Here is a 16831-nt window from a genome sequence, read left to right on the forward strand (position 1 = left end):
TTCTTAGGTTTGAGGAGCGCTGCATGGGTAGGAGGCCCCTGGAGATGCGGCAGCCTCCCCCGGGGCGTGAGGGTCACGGCCTCTTTCATGTCTTTTAATTACCTGTGCTTAGCTTGGTGTGAAAGCTTTACAGGGAAAGGCATCAGGAGTTACATTCTTAGTTTTGTTCTATTTTCTTAATTTCTTCCGTATAGTTGAGTGGCACTGGACCGATCATTTCTGCTGTTTCTACTCATGAATGGATGCTCAGTGCTAAAAATCAGGTGGTGAGCATAAATAAAGCTCATATGATATAAAAAGTTCAGTCTATATCATTTTAGGAAATAATCTGTGCTGAGGATTGTAACACACTTTTCTTAGCGCAAATTTTAAAGCTGTTCAGAAACCGATGCTTTTTACCAAGAAAGTCACCATGTTCCTACAAGTCTATACGATGAACATCTGTAAGAGAAACTCCCTGAAAGTAGTGGCTGAAGGCAGCAGAGCTTTCCACTTTAATCCGGGTGGTGCCGGGTAGGAGCTTTTTCTCAGTGAGACTTCAGCAGCATCGGTTGTGGTCCAGTTGGTCTCATGAACTGGTGCTCTATTGAAGGTGGCTGAAGCAATCGTCTTGGTTGGTGTTTGTTGTCAGTTGGGCAATTGTAATAAACTCTGGTTTAGTTTGCTTTTGTGGTGTATATTTCACCTTCAATTTACTGAGTTTTTTTAGAGTATTACTTTAAAAGTTGCAATAACTTGTGATGACTCCTTTTCCTCTGACTTGTTGAGTTTTATTTGGAATCACCTGTTCTGTGAAGAGAGGTGGTTGAGGTTTTGTGGGCTGTTCAATTTACTCTCATCTGTTTTTTAATACTACTGGTAAGGAGGATGGTGGATTGTGAGTGATGGGTATGAGGAATCAGTGATGAGCTGGCATGAGGCATACTGAAGAAAGTGATAGCATGTGTATAGTCATAGCTTGTTAGTGCTCCAGTAGTAGGACCGCTTATCACAATGGGAGATGCCAGTAGCTCCTTATGAATGGGGGAGAAGGGAAAGGCTATAAATGCACTAACCTGCTGAGTGTATTTAGGAACTAGAAAAGGTGAGCTAATTGTTTATGAACAGCAGAGTTTATGGAAGCTGGTAATAACTGGCAGATGAGGAAGAAGAGGGCATGAGTCAGACAAATGGGATGCTCAGATGTACATTGAATTAACTTCTGGTAGGAAATAACAATTTGAAACAGGTCAGGTGATAGGAGGTGTGAAGATTCGGTGCAGGCAGTGTCTGCATAGGGGAAGGAAGGAGGTACAAATAAATTTTCTGTGCCTAGTTCAAGCAATTAAGAGAATTTAAGACATAGGATTTCGAAGTTGTTGCATGCAGCTCTTACTTTCTGAGTAGGTTAAAGCTCCATTCAGGCCTGCACAGACAATAACAGAAACAAAGGAATCATAAAAGTTTTGCAGAGGAAATACTTTTCTGGTGTGAGGTACAGACTGTTTATAAACAAGGAAAGGCTGTCAGTGGTAAGTTTCATTAGATGACAGAGTAGCTTTGGTATTGGGTAACTAGTGTTGTTATAGTTTCTCGTGGATATTTGAAAACGAAGCAGTAGATGAAGGCTGTGTGTAATTGTTACCCAGTCTCTAGCAATGGTACAGCAATAACTGTGTTACCTTGCTGACAGAGACCAGGCTTGGATGAGGACAGCATGAACCTCCTTTAAGCACTGGTGCAGACCCAGGCTTCATAGTATTTTGTAGTGCATCTGTGGCCAGATTCTTCTTGTGAGGGAAAAAAGTTTAAAGCCAAAGTATTGGGAAGCAGGAGCAAACATACACAGTACCCTGTGGAATCTAGTAGTCAGAAGAGTAGCAACAGATAAACTAAGAGTAAGTAATGCTAAGGGGACATCATCAATAGGAACTTTGGTCCTTCTGCTGTTACAAACACTGAGTGGCTAAGAATTTTAAGCTATGTCCCTTTGTGAATACATATAAAAGCTATATATCTCATTTTTAAAATACCGCACTTGTAATAAACTTCTTGAGCAACAGGTAAAATAGTGAAATTTACCCAAATAACTTTTCAGCACAGAGAATAGAAACATGGCGGAACTAGTAAAGTAGTTTCTAAACAATGAAGAATGAGATTTTTGAGGAAAATATGTATCTGAAAATACTTCTTTTAATGAAATATTAAAATAATTAAACTTTTAAACAGGTACAAGAAAAAAACACATATTAAAATGTGGTGGTAGCATCAAAGAATTTTAACCATTTCCTGTACTGTTCCTGTTGTGGTTGTTTTTCTTTAAGTGAAGAGTCTGGTGCAAAAATAAGAGGGTTGAGAAAGAGGCAAGTGTAGGGTGTGCACAACTCCAGGAGAGGACTGTGAAGAGAGAAGCAGGGCTCACCCCAGTGGGCTCACAGTCAATTGGCTTTGCTTTTGCTGTCATGAAGGTCAAACTTACTACTGTTGTCAGATATAGGGAGCTTACACTGTGAGGGGTAATTCCACCTCATGTGGCTTTGGGAGTGTAGCAAGTCAGTGCTGGTAGTATTCACACTCTTACATGTTAAATAAAACTAAGCTGAATATCCATTTATCCCTGGTGTCTAGAAGTTGGTGTATTTGCAGCTTTGGTGCACTGAGTTGTTCCCTTCAGATCCATATTGTTTTCCTGATTTACTGGATTAGGGAAAATGTGTCCTTTTAGCTCATGGGTGCTACGCCAGGCAGCCTTGGACATGTCCAAAATAAATGCATGCAATATTGGGACAAAACCCCTCACCTGTTGCCTTTTTTTCTGAACATCCATCAGTGCTGATGTCACCCAGTCCGGTGGGGAAGAGGGACCATGGCTTGGCTCCAAAAGGATATTGTCTCTCTTGGGATCTTTTTCCCTTGGAACTCACTCTTGGTGTCAGTCGCTGTGACCTCCCCTGGCACGTGTGTTCCCAGTTTTGCTTCTCCTCATAGGAGCTGTCAGCTGGGGAGAGGATCAGTATGGGACAAATCTGCTAGGCTGTCTTGTCATCACAGAAATCCTCAAAAGTAAAAATAAAAATACACGAGGATGCATAAGAAGAAAAGAAAAATTACTGCAGACATGTTATGCTAGTCTGGCAGTGATGTCTGGTGGCTTTACTGCTGAAATCTCTCTTTGCTGCCCAGTGATCAGTATTGAGTTGATCCCAGTGGTTAGAAATCATACAGGCATTTCACAGTTAGCATCTTAGATTTTAAAAATTTGGGTAGGGGTAAGGTAGTCTTTTTAAAGCACTGACTGGAAGAAAGAGTCCTATTACTACTTTCTGATGTATTCAGTACGTAACCCTATAATTACTTCAAAAGCTACTTGTAAGTCTAATTGTCATATTCTGTCCTGCTATATCTTTAGACAGTCTCTCACAGATGAAACTAATTTTTAGTGCTGTTATTCTCAGTATCCTCTCTGTGAGGTACTCATTTGTTGTTGAACCAGTTGGTAAAAACGAAGGTTTTTCTAAGGGATGTGTCTTAATCTTATCTGTTTATTATAATGACTTTATTATGTATGTCTGAAACAAAGTTAATGTTGAAATATTAATGTGCAGCACACTTCTCTTATGGCTGTGAAGACTGAGAAAGTTACATCCCTGAAGGCAGATTTTGGAGATATGGTTGGAAGATGACTGCTCCAAGTTCTTACTATTAAGTCCTTTCCTTCACATCAGATGGCATTCACTGACAGGCATTGCCCCTTATTCATCTAGTATTTTTACTACTTTTCTGGCAGTGCAGCAGCAGAAATGATAGCAGATGAAATCATTACAGAAGGAGTTATACTAGTTCAAAGAATTACATCAGAGCTTTAAAAACAAAAAATGAGTGGAATAAGATGTTCTTTAGCTTTCTTTGTTCTGAGATTTAGTTGTAAATATTGCAGTGATTTCATCCTTTTTTAGTACCTCATTGCTGTAACAATTTTACTGGTCTGTATCTCCTTTCTTACTGTCATTAGTAGAGGGATAAGGCCTATCTTTTGTCTGTTCAAACTTAGCAAAGCTGGAAACAGGTATTTTGTTAAAAGTAATTCCTTTTTGTAAATTAATTTTTATCTGCATTGCCCTGTGACCTTTTCATCCCCACCAAGAACACTTCTGAAGGCTGCAGAATGTGAAACGTAAAAAGATTGTGCCTTTGACTTCGAGTTAATTTCAAAAGGAAAACAATAACAAATGTGTTTAGACATCTTTAGAATGTATCATTATTGCTGTTTGTTACCTGAGGAAAGTTTCTTGGGTACATTTAAATCAGAATTTGTATGTTTTCTTGAGGCAAGTATGTATGCCCTGAACATTTCTGTTACCAATTTTTAATTACACTTCATGGTTTACTCCCTGCCTAGGTAGGCTAGACTCTTTCAGTTTTCCAGCCCCCATGTAATTTTCGTGTCTATAATGAGAGTGGCACTATGGGAGATGACAGCATCTGATAGAGCAGCTGTCCTGTCCGATGCTCCTTGCTCTGTGGTACAGTGCCTGCTGAGAGGAAGCATTTTTCCATAGCCTTCCAAGTCTTTTCCCAACTTCTGTCATACCTTCTGCAGAAATCATTGGAGCATGTTTTCTATAATAAACCACAGGAGGGTTGAGTGAAGTGTCCTCCAAATAGGATGATAATTTAAGATTACTTAGAGACTTCAGTTAATGCAGAACACAGCTTTGTGCTTGCTCAGCCAGGCTAATCTTGGGGAGCTTGTTCCACCAATGTGCTTGAACCAGCATGTTTCATGTCCTTAAAACTTCATGGGTATCTTGAGAGATCCAATTTTTCAGCTACTCCTTAGCAGCTTGGGTCTTGTGTTCTTGTGGGAAGGTCTGTGCTGCTGCCACTGTGCTGCAGTTCAGTTTGGTCAAGCCTGCTTGAATTGGTTTGCAGTGGTACTTGGTACTCAGATCAAGCAGAGATCCCAAGATGTATTGCAGGAGCTTCCCCTGAGGTAGGGTGGTGGATTTTGCCTGGGAGTGATTTTAAAAGATGAGGTCTATGGCTTTGGGGAATTTCTCAGTTTGCACTGAATTTGTTTAGATTTACTGACGTTTTTTAAAATTAATTTTTGTACATTGTTGTTATGGTTTTCAATACTTTCTCATGGAGAATTACCTACAGGTGGGGAAGACGCATTGAATCATGTGGTTCTTCTTACTTCAAACTTGTCATGTGAAAAACGTAAAGTTTTCTCAAAGAGCTTTCTGTGAACCCTGCCTGCCATATGAAATGAAGGGGAATACAGAAGCTTTCATTCTTAGCAGTGGAAACTGACTGAGGTCCAGCTCCTGTTATCTTGTTGATACTGTGTAGTTGCTGTAGTGTAATGAAAGTACTCACGGAGTAAGGTGTTGCTCAGGATTTAAAAGATTTCTGCTAGAAAAGAAGAGGAAACCAAGGAGAAGTGCAAGGGAGTTAACATTATGTACCCCAAACCAAACTAGTATCTGTCTGTAGTGGTGATGTTATACTGATTGATACTGTTTTTCCGATGAATACAATGTAAATTTGATTGTTTTCATGCAACAAAGTTAACTAAGCATTTTTTTCTCCATGAAGTTTCAATAAAAAGCTTCTAGTTGACCGGAGTTTACTTCTGCTTGGTTTGCGTCTTTTTCTGTTATCAGAGTGAACAAATAGCACCTTTTGTTTTGTTTTGGGGTTTTTTTTGTGAAAAGTCAAGATTTCCAGAGAGTATTTGCGGATTTAGAGTGGGACTTAAGTTAGAAATTACATTTTAGAAAACAAGGTTAGGCTCTGAGGAAGCTCTCTATCTATTTGAATTTCAAATACTGATACTTGCAGCAAAAGTTTGCAGTCTCCAGATGGGGCGTGAGGCTTAGAAAGTGTTTTGTTTGAAAGTTCAGAAAGTTTACATTTCAAAAAGTTTGGAAACTGCAAATTTCAAAAGTGGTGAGATTTTGCTAATAGTTCACAAACAATGACAGCTAATTTTGCCACAAATTATTTCAGCTACTTGGCATAGTGCAGAAGTTCTTCAGAAATAAAGTAAGTCAGATTCCACATTGAACAAATAGTAAATTAGGTGCCAGACCACAGATTTAAAGATTGCTGGGTTTGTGAGAAGTGGGAAGGAAGATGTTGGTGGAGCTCACAACTGTCTGCTAGAAACACTTGCAGTTCAGTGCAACTGAAGGTGTGCTTGTTCCAATGACAAGTGGTGAGCTGAAGCCGGGGTCAGAGGCAAGTGCAGTGTACTTCTGTTGCTTGTGCAAATTTTTTACCACAGAAGGGGATGTCCAGATGCACTGTTTCTGGAGATAAATAATATCTTCTCTCCATTCACTGTTCTGAAACAGAGGCATCCAGTAAAGTCAAGTCTTGCAAAGCAGTAGGTTTCTCTGCTGTATATGTGTTTCTCTACATGGAAATAAGTTTTAATAAATGCAATTCAAAACAGATAAAGAATATTCAAGTGTCCTGAGTCAGACCAGGAAACTGACAGTTTCAAATTAATTTTGAAATTTTAATTTGAACTTGGGTAAAGCATTCATATCAGCATGATATCCAGTACTAAGGAAATGCAGTTCTGTTAATCAGTGCTTAATGTATTTATTATGGGCATGCACTCATGTCTTGCCTTTCCCAGAACCGATGTTTTTAAGTGTACTTGAAATGTTTTCCTCATGTCAATTTATTTGCAGTTTGAAATTTTTCTTTTCTCTCTAGTACAACCTCATTGCCTCCTAGTGTGTGAAACAGGTATTTTTTTCAAAGCTTTAGAAAGATTTCCTCTTACTTTTGTTACATCATGTGTATTATCACCCTTGTCATCAGTTGTCCATGTTGCCAGTGTGCAGAGGGAAGCATTTGATACGAATCTGTGAAATGCATTAGAAGAAATACCTGGTGATATAAGCATTAAACCACTTACGGAATTTTCAGATAACTTTTTTTTTTTTTTTTTTAGTACATGCATCATGAATGAATCTGCCTCTAGTGGAAATGGTCAGGAGTTTGATGTATTTAGTGCAATGGACTGGAAGGATGGCATAGGTACTTTGCCAGGAAGTGACCTAAAGGTAAGATAAGTAATTTTTCCAGTAAGTGAAATAAAAATGTTAAATGACAAAAGAATTCATTTGAAAAGCTGGTGTGTAGGTATCTGCTTTATGAATAAAACATGAATCTGCAGTTCTGAGTTAAGAGACTGTAGCCTGTTAGGTTTAAGCTCTGGAGTTTCTTGATTCAGTTTGTGGTACTGGCACAGACAGCCATCATCCCCGTAGGAAGGCATAAATTAGCACTGCCTCACTATACAGACAGAATTAATCAAATGCACAAAATCCCAAAGAAATCTCAAAAGTGTGAAAATTCTGTCCACTTAGAGCATTATATTACTGTATCACTAAGAATTTTCATACTGTCATTGGCTCTCACAGTCTTACGTTCTTAGTTCTTTTTATTTCTAAAAATAGTTTATTTTTGCTGTGCCTTTGTCATGTGGGTGCCTAGAAAGATGAATAAAGTGAGTGCTTCTGAGCTTGGTACGGTTTACAAGTTTGAATTATATTGGAGTAGTAATTTTGCTTACATTTTTCACACTAGTTGAGCTTCCTGAAGTAAATTGTAACTGTTCTATTTTGTTTTCAGTTTCTTTTTATTTATCTCATGCTTTTTACTGTATTGTGAGAAGGTGTCTTTTGCTGTGCTTGCAATTTTGTTATTAGAGACTGTCTTGTACCTATTTCCTGTTGATTAAAGGCAATATTTTCATATCATTCAAAGTAATGTGGTTTGCTCATAGTTTGTTTCTTGAAAGGAATTTCACAAGAAAGTGTGTGGCATTTAAAGCAACTTTTTTATCTTTTGGTGCTTGATAGGATTTCTGTTGTTGAAGTAAAGAGTCAAAAAATGTTTGAAATTCAGGGTACATGTTGTGAATGTGTTTTGCTGTTGGTGTTTAAGTTGTTTGTTTGTTTTTTGGCTTGCTTTGATTTTTTTTTTTTAAATTGCAGAACGGTACAATAAATTTCCATCACTGTACACTACAGCAATATCACTATATACCTTGTCTGTAAAGTTTCTGTTCCACGTTCTGCTTGCCTCCTTTTCGTTTTTGAACTAAGTCAGGAGTTCCTAGTTCATTCATGTTGGCCTTCATCCACATTTGCTTAACTCCTTGCACATTGACATGCCTCATTCTCCTGGTGTGAAGGCCCTGGAGAAGAGAGACAGATTTCCTGGGCCTATTTACCTCTTAGAAGAGTCTCCTGTATGATCCTGCCAAGCAGATTTCTGAACGAGCCAACAGGCACCTCTTCTGAAGTCCAGTCACTGTTTGTTTCACTGGCTTCTTTCAGGCTTCCAGACTTCGTCATCTCATGGTGATGATGATAGCCAAGGCTATGATGAGCTTCCACATCCCTGATATCTGTACCAGTATTTTCTGTATTTTTAAGTCCAGGCTTTTACAATTTCTTTCTATTTTAATACACGACATTGTGTTAAAGGGAACCATAGTATTGAAATGTTTGAGCAATACAAAAGGGAACAGTGCAGGAAAATACCATAATCTCATATAAATCACTGGTGGTTTCTGCTTTTTTCAGTTGTGGTTACCCTAGGTCAAACAAAACTGAAGCAAAGTTTGAGTCACTAAGTAGTAGAGGAATGGGAAAGTTTCCATGTAAAGTGAGGAAAAGGGCCTGGGAAGTAGCTCAGGGTAGCTTCAAGAAATCTTGTAAGAAGATTCTTAACTATGTCCTTTTCAGGAAAGCGTGAGCTTCATTTTAAAGCTTCTCTTTTACTTAGTTTATTTATTTATTTAATTTGGAAATAAACAGAAATTTGATTTTTGGACAGAGATTCTTTCTTTGGTCCAAGAGTTAGGGAAGGTGCATTCAGAGGTGCCATAGTAGTCTACCCAGAATGGTGAAAGATACAGAGTATTGTCCAGGCAGCTCCTTTCTGGGTTATTATTTGGAGGGGGGTGGGGGAGGGCTGTTTGCTTGTTTTTTAAATACAAAATTTGCATTTTTTTAATACAAAAGCAAGGAGTTGAAAGGATGAAATCGAAATGGAGGCATTTTAAGACTGACTGAAGGAAGAATATTTTCTAACAATGCAAAATTAGCCTGAGGAGGTGACTGTACCCGGGAACATCAAGATTCAGTGAGAAACTAGGTGTTTTCACTGATACCTAAACAACTTGAGCTGTTAAAATAGTAAGGACATTTAAGCTTTTATGATAATTGTAACGATTTTAAGCTTTTATGATAATTGTAACAACTCATATTTCAGGTCTGCTTCTAAGTACTGATGGTTAAAAAGGTGACTAATCACTTGAAACTGTAAATGTGATCATAGAAGATATGTTATGCTCTTTGTGGAATTCTCAGAATAGAGTTAATTAAGATTATTTACTTGAACTCTCCTGATCACAGAGTACTTTACTATTGTGTCCTGAACCTAAAGAAAATGACCTTACATAGCAGTTACTTATTGTAAACTTGCATGTGTCTTTCAAAAATTGTAATAGACTTGTTCCACTAAAGGTATCAAACTATTGTTGTGTATTTGGATTGAAATGCACTTGAAAAATCTGGTAAAACACTGTAATAGCAAGATACTCAAATATAAATGTTCTATTTTTACAGCTTGTTAATAGATTAGAGTGTCTGAGGCATTTTAGAACAAATAATAAGCAGTAGTTTAAATATCCATTGTTGACAATGTATTGCTTAAATTTTCACATTAAGTCTTTTCCCAAAATGTTAGGGGAAGTTGTCTTTGAACAGTCAGATTTGGTAAACTATATTGTATGAGCATATTAACATTAGGCTAAACCTATGCCAAAATGTTGAAATACTGCTTTTAAATACAGACATTTTAGAGAGTTACCTACTTGAAGTCCTTATTTTTAGTCCTATAAAGCATGTACCATTTGCTTGTCTTTACTACTTGCATAATGAAGTTTCATGCCTATTTTAACATATGCATGTTTTAAGAAATGTCTTTTCTGATGTGCTGTATTACTATCTGGCCTGGGATTACCAGGCAAATATATGTGAGCAGCCATTCTTTTTAGAACCACTTCATTTTTGTGAGTATGAGTTCCTGAATGACTAAAAGTTGGTAAAACACTATTGTAAGTGGAGCAAAATGTTTCTTGAACATTTTTCTTATGATACAGAAGAACATCTAAACCAGGAATAGATACTTAGATTATTTCTTTTTGTTAGGAAGTCCTGTAGGCAGTTTCATGCCTACCAGACTTCAGTGAGATGGGCTGCACCAGGGAGTACTCATTTCCCAGTCTAACCAAAACGAGGGAGCCAAATCAGATACCAAGCTCAGCCATGCCACAGTGTCTTATTCCTGTATCTGTTTCTATACCAGTAACATGCTGAGAATGTTCTTTTCCTATGACTTTGGGCACTGTTAATTGTTAGTGTTTTGTCACTTGTAGTTCAAGAAGTCTGTGGAAATACATTCTCATACAGATTTTGTTAAAAATCTTCAGCAAAAATAGTTAACACTCCTTGAATGCTGCTTTGAGCATGCTGTGTGACAGATAAGTAGTGAGTAGTTGTGGAAAATGCTAGAATTTCAAATTACACAGGGAATAGGGAGAATTAAAAATTGTACAGTATGATGCACTGAAGACTGTGAACAAAAATTTTAGCATTGTATATTAGTTCTTTCAAGATGTTTAAATAAAACAGAAAACTTGAATTCCAGTAGAATTTAAAATAGTTTACAAATTACAGAATGCCTTCATGTGGCAGGCAAAGTAATGTATGCTCATCTGAAAAACATCAGTGCTTACCAGTTACTCTGCATGGTGTGAATGTAAATGTGAAATGCTTCTCTTTTTTCTCCTTTTTTTTTTTTTTTTTAACTCTCTATGCTGAGTGCACACAGTAACACCATGGCTTCAAGATTTAAATATACTCATTAAATTGGAAAAGCTGTAATAATTTACAGTCACTTCCTACTGCAGTGACAGAAGTTTATGAAGTACTTCTTAATGCATTTTCTAGTGCTGTGTTTGGAAAGTGAGCAGTTATATACTGCGTGGACAGAATTTTGGTCGTTATTTCCAGCTTTCAAAATGTGTTTGAACATAAAGGAAAAAAATTAAAATTTGATGATGAAGAAATTTACCTGTAAATAAAGTTGGGCAGCAAATACTGTAGGAAGCCAACTAGAGTAGTGGAACTGAATGGTGGAGTAATGGCCAATGGTGTTTGGTATTTCCAGCAGTGCTGTAAAGAGGATAACAGTGATTTGGATTGCTGTGCTTCTGGATGCAGGGGTGCAGCAACACGAGGCAGTAAAGTACATCCTTCCACCTGCCTGTTCTGAAATTACATTCAAGCTTGCCTGTGATAATGCATGACTTAAGAACAACTTCTTTCCTCACATTGTTATAGAAACATCGGTAGTGTCTCAGACAATAATTTAATGTAGTGCTTTTTCAGTGCAAAGCTGTTTCTGTTCTCTCATGGCAGCATGTGCTGTACTTTGAATCTGGAGAGGCAGGGAGAGTCCGTGAGAATGGTGTCTTTGGGAAACATCAACTTCCAGAAGCTGGTTAAATCACTGCCGGCGCTGGGAAGGTGCTGCTCCAAAGAGAAGATGGATTCCATTCAGAGAATGTGGTGAGGAGTAGCATAGGGAGCAGACAGCAAGGTAGACAGGCACTTTCCTCTGACCATGTGTGAGCTCCAGCAGATCTGTCTAGTGGCCTGGTCCTTTCCATATGAAATTAACTTTATTCTGTTGCAATGTAAGGTAATTAATTAGCTCTTGCTATGCTTCATTGCTATAGATTTCTGGTTAAAACTTTGCAATGTCATAAAATGAGTCAACCTTATGTAAGAAAAATAAGACCAAAAAAGGAAGTTTCACTATTAAAATTGTTAAAACTGCAAAGACAAGAAATGCTGGGTTTAGGTTTGCGTTTGGATCTTTATTCGGGTTTCCTCATGTATAGTCATGGTAGTCTTCCCTTAAGTGATCACGTGGTATTCTACCACAAAATCTCTGGGCCATTAGCTGTAGATGCTGTTAAACTTCTGAACAACTAGGCAGAGGGTTTCAGGAAGGAAAAGGAATAGTTTTGTGATTATTACAGGTAAATCCCACAGAGGAATGCTCAGCACCTCACTTGCTCCTACCACAGCCTTCCTGCACAGCGCTGAGCAACTCACTGGAACCAAATTTTTGGCAGGTAGCCATTTTTTATTTGTTGCTAGCTTGGGCTTCCCATGAGATATTAGTGTTTTGTATTTAGAAATATTCTGGCCAAAATATTTCACAGCTAGGGTTGCCTTGTAAGTCAACTTCTGGATCAATAAGCATCATCTTGGCAGGCCTTGACTTCTGGCTCTATTGCTGATTTATGTGTCACCTTAAGAAAGTCTGTTTAGCTGCAATTTCGTACTCAAGTGGAGATAATAAGGCAGACTGAGTTTGCAGTGTAGAGAAATCAGTGGGAAGCCCTCTGATACTAAGATAATTCTTGAGCACTTGAAGTGGAATGGGGGGGGGTTGGAAGAGCCTGAGGAGTGTCTAAGAATAAAGTAGATAAACATTACTGCAGACAAGACTGAGGTATTGGTATGGGGAAATGTCAGTCTCTCTTGCTAAAGGTATGTGTTTTCTGATGGCACTCTGGGTTCCTATGGTACCTAAGCTTTCTGTTCAGCAATGATGAGAGAATGCTCCTATTATTTTTATTTTTGGAAGGATATAATTTGATAGCAATTCTTTCCTGCTTGTGCCTGCCCAGATTGGAAAAAAACCCTTTCCTTTTAGATGCAAATTGTTCTCTCTGCTTTTTTACTTCAGGATTAGCCTATTGCAGTGTTATTGAAGTATCTTAAAATCAATCCAAGATTGGTGGAATGCTTGACTACTTTCTTGCTGACAGGATCATTTCAATGAGAGTGGGTCTGGCCTTGCCTGTTGGTCGTGGTGAAGAATTTAATCTCTGCTGACTATGGTTTAGGGAGCTCTAGATACCCTGTGATCCTACTTAAGTTTGTCTTTTGCCATACTTGCAGAGTAGCAGTGTGCAGGCAGGATCCTTTCTCATCACTGAAGAAGCAGAATTGTCAGGGGGAGGAACACATTTCCCCAACATCCTCTATCCCTGAAAGAATCAAAATTTTTTGATGAGGCAAGTGTAAGGGGTCACATGCTTACTGACTGCTTTAAAATAAGCTGGGAGGAGAGTACTCAGAAGGATGAAGAGCTACCAAGAAAGGTTTTTTTCTTTTCTAAGTGGCTGAGAACAGAGATTTTGTTTCAGGAGTTACTTTGCACTGCATTGTAACAGTAATTGCTAGAGTGCCTAAAGCTTTTTTAGATACATGTTCTTTGTTGTACATTGGGGTTTTTTAAAAAAGAAAATAAACAGTCATTCTGCTTTCAAACCATGTAGAGTAAATAAGACTGGCTTTACTGCTTGAAGAAAGAACATAAAAATACCAACAGCTGCCTCATTTTTCTGAATGCTATCCAGCCCTTGCCTGGGGCACGGGTTCTGTGGAAAAAAATAATATGTGCATGTAAAGAGTGTATCACACACACAGGGAAGAGGGCTCTGGTTGAATGGACAACGTCAGGTGTTTAATAACTTATTTAACTTAAGTAATATGTAAAAAAATAGTTTGGTGTGTAGCAGGATGTGGTTGGACAATTCAGTGGTGACAGATAATTCCTTCACTTTAAAAAGATGAGGAGCTGTAAAATGCCAGAAAAGCTCTGATTTATCTGAGCAGTCCCACTGAAACCACTGTGACTAAATGGTGATTAACATCAAGAGTAATGGTAACTTTTTGCTAGCCAGAGATCAGAGTGTAGTTCTTTGGCTTCTATCACTGAAGTCCCAGGTGTCTGTCTTCTTGACAAACTCCTGTTGAATTCTGCTGCTTTAAACTTAGCTGCTTCATAGGCATAAAGAGCATTGGGCATTTACTCAATTTACTTCTGTTTTGGATAATAAAAATTTTGCAGGTTTCTTCTGTGTCCGCAATCACAGCTGTGGTGTCAAGATATGTTTTGTTGCTGAAGTTACTGTCAGAATGCAGCAACAATTGTCTTTATTGCAAAGAACTCTTTGTCCTTATCTTGCCCAGTAGATGGTAGTGTTGGCTGATTTTTCTAATTTATTTTAAAGCTGTGCATTAACATATGTGGGGTTTTGGTCTTTTTTGTTTTTCCTTTGCTTCAGTTGTTCTTCCTTTTTCTTTGTTTTTATTTGTCAGTTCTCCCAAATAATAATTATACCATATATAAAATGATAGCAACTTTTATTCTGATCTGATATCTGTAGGAACTGATGAGATCTTCTACATTATTAAGAAGGCGCAAGTAACAGCAAACCTTGATAGTCTGGTCTGTGTTGCTCTGACTTGGACGCATGAAAAGTGGGGACTTAATTTGAAACTAGGTTCTATATGTTTGTTCCCAACAGGTTTGATTTTATAAGAATTAATCTACAATATGATAGACATTTTGCATCGTTTGCAATTTTTTCATCACACATAGAGACAAATGCTCAAGAGTAATTTTATGAAATGTGGAAAAGAGAACCGGAAGCCCTTTTAACATTCAATTACCCCTACATAAAACTACAGCATCTTCCAGCCAGCAGGATAAGGCAAAGAACTTCCATTAGAAATGGAAATGCTCTAAACCCACTGGAGGAGAGACAGCAGCAGTCCACTTTCGGTATTATGCTTTGTCATGCTCCCTGGAACTTCTGTGGTTCAGCACAGCACATGGTGGGCAAAGGAGGACAGGCTGAACAGGAAGATGGAGAAGGTTTTCGTAAGAACAGAAGAACCTTGTGCTTAGTGCAATAAAATCAAGTTTGAGGAGGTACATAATTGCTTGCTTTATCATATGCTGAGTAAATGTTAGGGTACTACATATGGCAGTGTGGCTTAAGAAAAATGGGTACAAACTGACTATGAGTACATGGAAATTAAAACATAAAAAGAGGTTTTCCAAGAAAGAAATTCAGGAAGGGACTTTCACTACAGACACTGGTAACAGAATATCTGGCTGCTTCTGAAGCGTTTATGAAATACTTTGTGTGATACTATTGCTTGCAATAGACAAAGGCTTCATATCAGTGGCTTATGATACTTGTTCCAGTCCTGTGTAAATTTTCATACAATTTTAATTTTTTTGAAAATGTTTATTGAGAATAATTTTTAGCATGTGGACAGACAGAAATGGTTCAGAAAGTATTGATAATGTTTGATTATTATTTATTTAAGCCTTGGCTTCCCTCACTATGTTCGTTATCTGTTGAATGAATATTAAAATGTTCCTGGGGATAAAATTAACAGTCATACAAGCTGAAGTTTTAGTATATCAGGGCATCATTTCCCAAGAACATGAAAATGTATCTCAGCTCTGAGTGGAAGGAATCTCTAATGATGTTTAAAAGGAAGCTACGGTCCTTGATCCTTGTGGAAACTGCAGACAAGGCAGCTGAATAAGTTCTTTGTTGTATACTTACCTGCTGGCAGCTGGATTCATCCTGCCGACTCAGTTACAATATATTTGCATTAAAAGGATTGCAGTTAATTGAACATGTGTATTTTTGCCCTCATTGCTTGCCTTTACATGAAACTTTGGAAGCTAAGTTTTCTATCCAGATGTTATATTTATTCCTGTTTATCTTGCTGTGAATTTTCTCAGGAAAGCTGTTGAGGTTTCTTTCTCTTCTTTGTTGCTGTCTTTTAAGACCAAAGGTTCTATAGTGTGGGACAGAATTATCTTAAGAGGTTACTTAAATTTTGCCAACAGGCATTTGACAAAAGTCAAGTGGATTAAATTTATACCCAATGAGCCTTATCATTTATTCTCTTTAAAACATTGAAGTGACAAAAATCAGTCTTTTTTTGAGAGTTTATTTGTAAAATACTTGGTAATGGCCTGACTTTGTTTCTGTCACGGGGATTTTTACTGTTTGATGCAATGAAGGCAGATTGAAGGGAAATCCCTTCATCCAATGCAAATTTCTGTATTTATTTAGGGAGTTTTGTGACTTGAAAACAAATTTTTATTATCAGAAAGCTATGGATCCATCCTCAGAAGTTAGCTCAAAGGCAGTTTCTTTCCCTCTATATCAACTGTGAAATTCCAAAGTGTCAAGACACCTAGGGAAGTGTCTGGGAGAACTGCTCTTACTGTATTTTGGTTTGGAGGAAATATTATGATGAAACTTTTACTTTCAGGTTTTCTGTTGCCTACTCTCTAAGTAGAAGAGACTTACAAATGTGTTGAATGTTTTCATAGGCACATAAACCACCATTAATTGAGATCCTTTTTTGTCATCCTTCCAACAGTAAACACTAGTTGGCATGTTGCTCTGGCAACTTTTATTCTGTGATGACTTTGTGCAACATGCTGCTTTGTACATCTATTCATCCTGTTTTCAAGCAGTTAACCTTTGTCACAAGCTGTTCATGTCTTTTCCTCCGCAGCTAAAACCAGAGTATGACTCCCCAGGTGTGAGGCGTTGTTCTGGTTAGCCACGAAGAGCTCGGCATATACATTAGTGCTGATGGTGTCGCTGGGGAAATAGGGAGAGAGAGCAGACATGAATTCAAGTTTGCATCAGAACAGGGGCTGGAAGCCTCTGAGACTGGTAAAGGCAAGGCTGCAGGTGGAAAGTGAAGTTACACCAGTCAGTGAGGCAGTGCCCAGTCGGACTGTTGTGCCTGATAAGGCAGTGGCAAGTTGTCTTGGCGTGGTTGGCCTGACTGTTGAAGAGCTTTTCCGTAAGGGTTCAGCTCTTGCTGCTGTTAACAGCCTCCAG

General features: G+C 38.1%; 1 protein-coding gene across 4 annotated transcripts in view; it reads left to right on the top strand.

Annotated features, from left to right (window-relative positions):
- Positions 1–16831, top strand: part of L3MBTL3 (l(3)mbt-like 3 (Drosophila)) — a 76978-nt gene that overhangs the window by 2869 nt on the left and 57278 nt on the right. For 3 of the 4 annotated variants that reach the window (XM_017739455.1, XM_008637827.2, XM_017739453.1), the window contains exon 2: positions 6953–7064. In XM_017739455.1, coding sequence (XP_017594944.1) covers positions 6963–7064 — 102 coding nt within the window. In that variant the 5' untranslated portion in view covers positions 6953–6962. Of the gene's footprint in view, positions 1–6952; positions 7065–14540; positions 14878–16831 lie in introns of those variants that run through there. The other variant, XM_017739454.1, reaches the window with a different exon arrangement.

The sequence above is a fragment of the Corvus brachyrhynchos genome, unplaced genomic scaffold, assembly GCF_000691975.1.
Source record: "Corvus brachyrhynchos isolate BGI_N302 unplaced genomic scaffold, ASM69197v1 scaffold14, whole genome shotgun sequence".
In the NCBI taxonomy this organism is placed as follows: Eukaryota; Metazoa; Chordata; class Aves; order Passeriformes; family Corvidae; genus Corvus; species Corvus brachyrhynchos.